Consider the following 11072-nt stretch of genomic DNA (forward strand, 5'->3'; position numbering starts at 1 on the left):
GCGCTGAGTACAGCAGAATAATCCCTTCCCTTGACCTGCTGGCAACACTTTCCCCAATACTGCTGGTGCATTTCTGGCTCATGTTCAACTTGTTGTCCACCAGTGCTCCCAGGACTCCATTTGCAGTTCAATTTGTCATAATCACATCAACACAATCACTGCAGAGTTAATTGTAGTACAATGGGTGTTGTAATCCTGGGGAGCGTTTGGTGCTGGAACTGTTGATATTTTCAGGCTCTCTCTTCTCGTATCAGTTCTCTCTCTTCTCTCACACTAGGCGTGTGGGAAAAGTTGACAGATAAGTATCAGCCACCCAATTACCACACAATTATTGCTTCAATACATACAAAACACGCTGTTGCTTGTGGTCTAGCCACTTGCTTTTCTTTTTCTCAACAGCTTCTTTCCAATATGATGGCCGTAAGCGGAATAAATACACCCAACTGGACCCGATCATCTTGTCCAGCAGCATGCTTTGGACAACCACAAGTAGCGAACAACAGGAAGTTCAAGAAAATGGACAACTGTGGAAAAGCTTTTCAGTGGACACATTCCCACTCATGACCCACTTATTACCTAAAACTTTGTTTTCAACAGAAGCAACTGGTCTCACCAGTTGCAAGGGGGATTCTGGTCTCCATGACTCACTGGTCTCACCTGCTGCAGCAGCACCAGGAAAGCCACAGCCCTGCCAGCCAGCTGGTGAGAGGCTGGAGCCCTCCAGCTCCCCAGGTGACCAGATCTCCTCCTGGTTGAGAACTGTGTCAGAGGAGACCACCACCACTGAGTTCACCCACTGCCCCCAAAATTTCTCAGCTCACTTTCATTCACATAGATTTAGTGTTGCCTGCTCTGTCATGCTGTAATGCCTGCAGGTTTAGACTAGAATTCCATGTTTATGCTGCCTATCTACGAAGTTTGACCAGTTGCCATATCAAGGCTGATTCCTGTACTTCTTAAGGAACATATCTTGTTCGGACTGTCCCCTTCACAACAGCACACCAGGCTGTTTCTCTCCAGCTATGTGGACCACTGCATTTCTCTCAGCAACAGATAAATCACACAGTCACAACACACAAGCAAAAGCAAGCACAAGGGATATTACAATGCGACACACTGATCTTTTCATATTACTCACTTTAGTGATCAGCAACTGCTTTTGGGTAATCAGAGCCTCTCTACTTTGCACCGAACAGTACACTTGGTTCCAAATAAGCAATTCCTGCCATGGCACAAAGGCGTCTCTCACTGGCCTGGGCAGTTACACTCATTTGTACCATTTGTCCAGGTAGGCAGTATTGGTGCAAAAGCAGCTTTCAGAGTTTAAAGTTCCATGTGACTATAGGATGCGAAACATCGTAGCAAAGTAGAGGCAAAGTAGAATGGTCTCTGCTTCCATTCTCTCCCAGTGAGGATGGGAGCTCAGAGACACAGTAAACAACAGTCCCAGCGAAAAGTTCAGGTATCTACACAGTGTCGTATAAAACTGAATGCAGTCAGCAACCGAAGCAAAAAGGGAGCGAAGAGATCCCAATTCCAAAGTGAGGATTTCAGCATCCTTTCTATCAAGTCTTTTTCTCCTTCTGCTTGCAGAACTAGAAAACAAAGTTTATCTCAGAGGATGGCAAAGGGGCAATGCATAGAAGTGATGACATCGCATGTGAAAAACAGAAGAGCCACTTTTTCCTCTGGGTCATCCCATTACTGTCAAAAATAGAGCAACTAGCCTGTTACAAAGGACAGACAAACACTCCTGCATGCATAAATACTCAAGAAGCCTCAGGAATCTAAGATTTTATGCCAATGAACACTCTCTGGGGTCTAACCTCTGTTTTTTGCACCAGTGTAACTATGGCAGCTAGATTTATTATTTTTATATATAGTACTATAGGCTATTCCCCTCCTCCCCTCCAATCCTATAGGGGAAACCAAGACAGGGAAGCTTTTACTGCACTCACACTGAGAAAACATGCAAGTAATTTAGATATATTGCTTTAACCATCCTAGTGTGACCTGTGGGTGCAAAGAAGGCTTTTCATCATTTCAGACCAGACTTTAAAGTGCACCATTTATAATATTAAAATAGAGGCTTAGGTTAGTGAACCTGAAAGATACTTCATTAATACGAGGTAGTCTGGAGAAATTTAGCATTCCATTCCTCCCTGTGCAAAAGGTCATTTGGATTAATAACCAAAATATAAATATATATGTATCTTACATATTATAAAATACAAAACACAGCTAACAGGATGTTATACTTCTTTATGGCTGTTAGACATTCTTAATAATTGTACAGACAATTACCTTGAGAGCTTAAATTTGATTATGCTACCTCGGTAACAGTTACGTGAGGCTTCACAATTGGTCAAGAGTATGAAAGCTTACCAATGGCAAAATTTGCCGTTATAAGATGTATTAACTACATAGGAAAAAAAAAATGTTACAGTTTTCTCTCTGCTTTTGGTCCAGAGGTCACAGCTTTGTGTTACAGGTCCACCGGCATTATGAAAAGCATCTCTAAGATTATAACTGGCTATGCTAAATACTCCAGCTCTCCTGCCACCGCCGCCTCAATTTGACTGTTTTGGAATAACCAGAAAGGTATAATCCTTATGGGAAACTGATGGATGCCAGATGGTGTAATTAGTCTTCTGTAAGGACCATGTGCTAAAATGACTTCCTCGCAGAGGGCAGAAGATCTCAGCCCATCTGATTGTCAGAAACTTTGCTCACATTAAAGCAAGACATTAGTAATTCCTCCTCTTTGAAGTGATCAGAAACCCACACATTTCCCTCCCTCTCCCTTAACCTGGATGTCCATCCCTGCTGCACCCCCAGTATCTATAAGTGCCCAATGAGGTAAGGGAGTCACTGGTGTAGAAAACCACAGAGGAATCGAGGTGCTAGATGAACACCTCCAAGGAACTGCTTATACACATCATATGCAGCCAACTGTCCACAAGGAGCCAACTACAGTCTTCAACACACTACTGAGTATCATGTAAGATTATATAACTTATGAAAGCTACATACTTTTATGCTGTAATTTTAACTTTCTTGTCAAAACTACAAGACCACCTTGAGACAGGCACAGAAATCCCAAATGCTAATTAACTGTCAAACTACTGTAGACATGGGATATTTAACAACTATTGGAGGAAAAAAAAAAAAAAAAGGCAAATATGGCCAAGTAAGCACTGTTCAGCTCAGACATCCCTTTCCTCTCTACCCTGTTGACAGATACAGAGTCAAGAGAACAGATTTCCCCAAATGTTAATTTATTAAATGCTTTGTATGGACAAATATGACACAGGTCTGCAGATGTGTAGAAAGAGGCAGCATATCAGAAGCTCTTCTTTTTCCGAGAACAAATTCTTGGCAAATGTCTGTTAATCAGCAACAGGGGCAGAAGCAGGAGGAACCAAAAGAGCCACAGGCAATTTGGATCCAACTGCACAGTTACAGGAATCCAGGCAGGAACTGAATGGGAGCTTCTAACAGTAACTGGAACTGCACTCAGACAAAACCCCAGAAACAGCAGATCTGCCCCAGTAATAGGCTCCCAGTACCCAGCAATGATCTGTCACCGAAACATTTCCCTCAGCCAAGCTCTGGTTTGGCTGTCGTACTTCTGCGACCTGGCTATTTTACAAATCAGTTTTAATGGAGCTCAACACATATTTCCCACTGAACTCCCAATTTTGAGATTGGCACTAATGTGTCCTTTACAAGGACATTTAACTAGCATGCATTTTATCTACTCCACCTTATCTTAAAGGAACTTTCTCAGCTTATATCCGAACACACGACTACATTACACAACAGAGAAGTGTACCAGTCAACTCAGACACAATTAAGATAGGTGAACAGACACTGCACTGGTCAGAGCTGGTAGGACAGAGCTCCACCCATGCCAAGAAGACAACAGCTCTCAAGGTAAAAACAATCATTTTGTTGTGAGGTATCTGCTTGTGCTAGTGGCTGAAGCTCAAACACTGCAATGCTAGGAAACAAAAACTAGTTACACAAAGGAAAAATAAATGACAGAAAATAACTAATGAAAAGAAAGACAGAAAGGGATGGTACAACCAGCAAAATATAAATTTATTTTAAAGCTATTTACTGGTAATGCTCCATTGTTACTATTTTTTTAAATGGTTTGAAGTTTAAACAAAATAGCTTTTTCAGTTATTTGCTTTACATTGCCTGTGTCTTTTCATAGGAAGTTTTTTATTTCAATGTCCTATTCCATTTCAACTGAATTGAGTATCTTTTAAGCAGCAATCAAGCACAAAAAGACCTTACATATCATCTTATGAAAAAATGATTAAAAACAGAGAAAAAAAGAAACTGAGAAAGTTATTGTCAGTGAACACATGCATCCACTCACCCAGAAGTGAGTTATACCTGAATGATCAAATTTTGCCTCACACACAGGGAACTAAGCAAGAAATCTACAGATATCAAAGCCTACAAACAGGTTTTGATAGAACTAATGATCATTGCCCCACCCAGACTCCCCAGATGAAATTATGGGCTGCTAGAAATGCAGCAAGGTTGTACACTCCCTTCCAAATTCTGTCTCTTGTCTAGCCTCCTTGTTGTTGTAAGAAAGTACTGATACTAGATGTCTTAGGGATTACAAAAATTAAATTTGTATGTATACACCACACACCAGAAACAATTGCAAGGCACTGATGTATTGTCACCTGAATAATTTTTTACAGCTAGCAAAATACATACATACTCATTAAATTTTTTAATCTCTCTATACACACACCTCCCCCCAGTCATTGTATTATGTCACCCTGATCCACTAGGAATTCTACTGTGTCATACTAAAATGACAATCAACTGAGGTTACCTTTGAGGCTGAATTATCATTATAAAAGCAAAATGTCACGCAAAAGCTGTTAATTTCCATATGCTCAATATCTAACAGTGTCTTGATCTGAGTGATAGTAAATGATAAGGCTGGCTCAGTTTAAATCAGCACTGCTGGAGGGCTGTTCCTATATATAATCAAGCTATCCCTGACCATATGAGCCATTCCATCACCTCATGAATAGCAGATTCACCTTTGAGAACTACCCCTGCAGCAAGGCCAGAGGACAATAAAAGCATTATAAGCCTCGTTTGCTGATTTATGGAGCTATTTCAGGTCTGAGCCGAAACTGCTGCTTAGAAGGTGAGCAAAATAAGCACACTGCAACTACAATGGGATGGGATATGATAAACTTGAGTAGATGAGCCAAGTGTAAAGAAAGCAGTAGTATCAGACAACTTGACTCAGGAGATTGCTGGACCACATCAGAAATCTGTTTACTTTGCACTTTTTTGGAGGACTCAGCAAATTTCTCCTTTGGAAGAAGTCTCTAAAGCAGAGGTGTGTTACTTTCTTGTTTTGTGTCCAACAAGCAGACTGATTGCTGAGCAAACATTATTTTCATATAACCACACACCCCTCGCAGAGGACATGCTTGGGAGGATAGGAATGGATGCTGCTGCTGAGCAGTGAGGTCTAGTGCAGAGGGAAAGGAGCCACGTGATCCCATAAAAGAAAGAAGAAAAATTGTATTCGCCCAGAATGACAGATGTTGCTTTATCTTTTTAGGCAAATCAAAACTACAACACCCTGCTATTAGTAAGGCCAGTTTCAATTCAGCTTTGCTTGCACTAGGACTGGAAAGGATCTAGCGAGACAGAGACTGGTATTATTGAGCACTTATGTTATCTTCTTATAGCTGAAGGCATTGTATGGTACAGGAGGGGATCGTTAATTGCGTACACGCCTTTTAAAAATTGTAAGACACACAAAATGGATGGATATTATGAAGAAATATGTCCCCACATTACCACTGCATTGCTCAACTCCTGCCATCTTCCAAATTACTTGGTAGCACTATCTTTGCACTTAGTTATTATAGTTTTCTAAAAATGTACTTTGTGTTTAAAGCAAGAGATGAATGAGAAAGAAGGGAAAAGACAAAAGGCTGTTAAGGTATTTTAGCACCTCATCCATAACTATGATGGCCTCAGCAGATAGATCCACTAAATCTCACGGTTATGAGATTATACCTCAGAGCAAAGCTTATTTCAAGAGCACTCATCATCATCAGATCCAATTGCTGAAGCGATTCAGCATACCTTAATGTTCTAATCTACTTTTTCCTTTCATTCAAGAGTGCTGGTCAGGAAAATCAACAAAACGTAGTTTATTTGAAAGAAAAAAAAGAAATAACATTTCAGAAGTGTCTAGATTATTTTCTTTACTTGGTTAGTTGACTCACCAAATCAGTAACAACAACAAAAAAAAAATCCCAGTGGGATTAACTTTGTTAATAGGTGAATATGTATAGAAAAAAATTTCCAGGTTCTGTCATTTCAGTTGCACCCAAAAATACATATGTATTTGTACATACATATACAAATGTATATGTATGAATGAAGTCAACTTTTAACATAAGTTTCATTGCCCAGACATATCGAGAACTTTGTAAGCAAAGAAACATGAAGTCCAAATCACAGCTCCCCCTGAACCACATTTCTCACTACTGTGAAGATGCATGAAGTTAGTCACCCCTCATAGCAAGGGAAATAAAACCATGTTGCTCCAGCAGCCTAGCAGTCAGCTGCTGTGAAGGAGTCTGAAAATAATGGATATAAAATAAATAATCAGATTCTTAACATCCTGTGGCTGCTTACCTACCAGTATAAAGAATTGCAAGAGCACCTGTATCAGGTATCTTATTATACAAAACAAGAGAGAGACTACACTGATGTTACAAATATTTCAGTACGACTGTGGATTTAAAGTACCCCTGGAGGTTTTTTAAAATGTATTACAGCATCTATTTTTCTTTAGTTGCTACCATTACAAAACCGGGGAACCATTACACATCTGCAACAGCTTTTCCCAGGATGTAGCATGTATAACAGTCATCCACAGCTTGAGTTTTGAAAGGAAAAATTGTAGCTGTTTAAATACACGGAAGAATGAAAAATGATCACTTTAATAGATATGCTTGCTTCTCTTTTCTTCTAGATCTTGTATAGCTTTATCAATTGAAATAATTGCAAGCCTTGAATTAATGATGTGCATGAGGCATTTCTGTGGCTCCCAACAAGCAAAGCACAGAGGTCTGACAACATAAATTACCACTGCACAATAATAAGGCTTGTTCTTCCCACCATTCAAATCAAAGACAATCCTCCTGCTTTGGTCAGTGGAAGCAGGTCCAGTCACTTCTGCTCAGTTGGCTTTAATAAAACGCTCTACATTAAAAACCACAATTGTACCATGCCACGCAGATTAATCCCACACAGAACGGCCTTATCCAACTCTCACAGAGGAGTTCTACAATTGATTTGAAATTAAAAAGAAAAAAAGTAACTGTTAATAAAACCTCCTAGGAGGACCCTCACCTACTATCAGGCTAGCAGAACTCATTTCCAGATCTAAATGTCAAAATTATCCTAATGAATATAAAGGAATTATGAAAACATACTGATTTTCTCATCTGTATAACTAACACTTAAAAATATAATGTACTGCAAAATTAAAAATTACTTTAAATGAATGAAAAAAAAATCCACACCACAGAGGGAAAGGATATGGACTACTACATAATCAGAGTAGCTTCCATAATGCTAACAACAGCCACGCCAGAACTAGCAGAAACAACATGATTCTAAGTTTAGGCTGAAATTGTCTCCCTGACTAACTGTTCCTTCATCTAAACAAAGCCCTGCTGGGATACATATTGCAGTTCAGATGGCAAGAGATGCAACATCACGCACGCACTTTCAGTGTTCAAAAGCACACATTGTACAAGTTGTAAAGCAAAAAACCTATACACTAATGATTTGACATCAGCTAAATACTTGGCACTCAAACTGTAACTATATTGCAGTATTTAACTCAGGATTAGTGTTTAAATCAGCTTTGGATAACCTCAGATTTTCAGGTAGACCACAAGTTTTTATGTCTTTTTCAATGAATCTGTAAAGCAAAATAGAAGTTAGCAACAGCCCACGACAGCTTATTTTTCAAAACAAATATGGTCCTCTCAACTTAGTCATGGTAGCAGCCAAGTTTTTCCACAAACCAACATTCCAGGTACCACATTCTAACCAGGGTGAGGAAATGCCTAGGAGATGTGGAGTGCTATCTGGTAGATGAGCTTTTTATCATTTTTAAAGCATCTTTATAGCATTTCTCTGGCATGTGGTAACTACTGGTCTTCCTTTATCTTGCTTGACTACCCTAACAACATTGCCTAGGAAGACAGCACTGAAAACACGTAGGAGTTAGCACAGGCAATCGTTCTTTTGTTCTCTGCAGACGGAGGGAACACCACCTTTGTCAGGCGGCACACAAGTGTGTGCCAGTGAGCAGCTCACTTCGCTTCAGCTGCCCCTGCGACAGGCAGCCTCTGCTAAATACCCCTAAGGAAGCACTCATAGAAGAGTAGTCATTGCTGACCAATCACTAGTTTGACCTCCTGTGTTTAAATATACATATTTATATGCTTGTGAAATGTGTATTTTGAATTCAGCAATCGCAGAGAACGGCGAGTTTAGTTCAGTGATGAACGACGTCTGGAGCGGCTCTTCACTGGGATCATTTCCGATGTGTGGCACGGAGCGTTCACAGCGCTACCACACGAACTGCCCGAGCAAACCTCTGCTCAGCAGCACAGCCCGACCCTGGGGCCGGTGCTCTCCTCCAAAGCCCCATTCCGACCGCAGCCGCCGCCCGCGCTCAGCCTCGCCCCTCCGGCGGAGTCAGGCCGAGTCCTGCCCCACGGCGCCGCTCGCCCCGCGGCCGCGCAGGGCAAGGCAGCGCCGGCTCCGCCTCAGCTTACCCTCAACAGAGCGACCCTGCGGCGGAGGCACGGGCAGACTCTACTGCCGGGACAGTTTCCCGCACCGTCTCCACCGGCGGGAGCCGACCTCCTTGCGGGGCTTCCCTGAGGGGGGCGGCCAGAACCCCGCCGCAACCCGCGGGTAGCGGCCCGCGGGCGGGCAGGCCCCGGCTCGCACAGGTGCCGAAGGGCTGTTCTACCCGCCCCCAGCGCCGGGCCGGGGCGCCGCGGCCGCCGCAGGTGGAGAGGAGGCTGCGCCCATACTCGGGGAGACCTCGCCGCCTACCGCCCGCGCCGGGCCGCGCTGCGGGCAGCGGCACAGGAGCGCCGGCTGCTCCAGACCCCCTCCACCTCCCTGCGGCGGGCCCGCTACGTGACCGACCGAGAGGGGGGGGAAAACGTAAGAGCCCGGCCAGGCCGGGAGAGAAGCGGCGGCGGGAGGGAGACGCCGGGCAGCCAAGGTTCCCTGGCTGCCCCTCAGCGAGCAGCGGCGCAGCCCGCCCAGTCCCGCCGAGCCCGCGGCGGCGCGGGCGGCTCGGCATTACCTTTCGAAGAGCAGCCGGATCATGAAGATGCAGAAGGCCAGGGGGAAGGCGAGGTAGAGGTCCTCCGCCTGCGGGAAGGCGGCTTCCTCCGTGCTCTGCAGGTCCGCCCAGGTGACGTTGTGCGGCAGCCAGAACCGCTCGTTCCAGAACCAGGCGAGGATCCCTGCCATCTTTGCTTTGTCTGCCGCGGCGCCCCGCACTCCCCTCCGCCCGCCGGCCTCCCTCACCGCGCCGAGGCGTGTGCGAGCGGCTGCCGGGGTAGAGGAGGATGGAAGCGCGTCTCAGCCCCGCCGCCGCGGATGATGCTGCCGAGCGGTGCCGGCTCCCCGCCCCGGCCGCCCGGCGGGGGAGCGCCGCCCCGCCTGTCACACGGCCGCGCCGCCCCCATGGGCTCGCGCGCCGCCCCCATCGGCTCGCGCCCCGCCGCGCGGCCGCTCGGCTCCCGCGCACCCCGCCGCGCGCCTGAGGCGGCCCCGGGCTGGCCCTGCCGGGGGCCGGAGGCAGCGTCCCCCCGGCCCTCTTCCGCTCCCCAAAACACGCACCGAACCCCGAACCAGGAATTGCGCGGCCCGAGCGAGCAGGGACGCTGTCCTGGGGACATTCTCCGCGGCTGAGGCTGCCGGTAGCAGCGCGCTGCACCCGCTGGGACGCAGCCTCCGCCTCAGCGGCGGCTCGGCGTCCGACCGGCCTGGCGGGTCCGCGCCTTGTCACCGCGCCTTGTCACCGCGCCGGGCCGCCGCGGCCCTCCCGCCGCCCGCCGGGCTGACCCAAAGCTCCTTTTCTGAACTCGGCACGGCCACACGGGCCGGTACCGGCTGCCTCAGCCTGAGTAACCCCTGCCGGGAGCACCGCTCTCTGCCCGCCCCGGTGAGGCGGTTAAATGGCAGCGAGACTGTCCTGGGTGAAAGGACCCTCTGAAACATTTAGTGACTCAACTCTGTATGCATGTACGGCACACAAAGTAAATGAGGCATGGAAAACTGAGAGCACACTACCCATCAGCAACCAAACGGAGGTTAGGACTGTGGCTTTGCACCCCCAGGTAAAGAAAACCTTTTTGTCTTTATGCACGTTTTTACTTTCGGCCCCTTATCTCGCTGCTCAGACCCGCTAGAGACGAGCTGCAAGAGCAAAGCTGTAATTGTCTCCACCAGACGTTACGGCAAAGGTGACTGGCAGGCTTTAGTGCAGATGTAGCCACTAGACCTATGTGCATAGCGGTCTAGGCTCACACAAAAATACTTCAAGTAGTGGTTATGCATAGTTATGCTGCTCCTGTAACATCACTATTTTGTCTGCCCTGCCTCACTTTATTTTAGATGGCTTCAGTTTTCTTCCCTGTATCATCACATTCTCCAGATGACTACTGAATACTAAGATAACACTGACTTCTGCACATGGCAACGCTCCAGAGTTTTGTCATCCTGCCTTTGGGTTTTCCGCTAGCTTGCTCTTTTTTCCCCACTGACTCTACTTGCCCTTCTTGAAAAATTAATTGCACAGCTCCTCATGTCTGTGCTGAAGAAAATTCTAAGTTAAACACACAACTCTAATGCTATGAGAAATGCTATACCAATTTAAACAAAACAAACCATTTCTGTATTTGGAAAGAATTTCCATCTAGGACATTTCAGGGAAGTTTCAGGAAATGCTTTGGCAG

General features: G+C 45.5%; 1 protein-coding gene across 1 annotated transcript in view; it reads right to left on the reverse strand.

Annotated features, from left to right (window-relative positions):
• The window catches only part of CERS6 (ceramide synthase 6), a 122539-nt gene extending 112951 nt beyond the window's left edge, over positions 1-9588 (reverse strand). Inside the window, exon 1 of the mRNA XM_065638088.1 lies at positions 9413-9588. Within this exon, the coding sequence (XP_065494160.1) occupies positions 9413-9582 (170 nt within the window). The 5' untranslated portion in view covers positions 9583-9588. The remainder of the gene's footprint in view (positions 1-9412) is intronic.
• Positions 9589-11072: the final 1484 nt, after the last annotated feature.

Source organism: Caloenas nicobarica, chromosome 6, assembly GCF_036013445.1.
Source record: "Caloenas nicobarica isolate bCalNic1 chromosome 6, bCalNic1.hap1, whole genome shotgun sequence".
Classification (NCBI taxonomy): domain Eukaryota; kingdom Metazoa; phylum Chordata; class Aves; order Columbiformes; family Columbidae; genus Caloenas; species Caloenas nicobarica.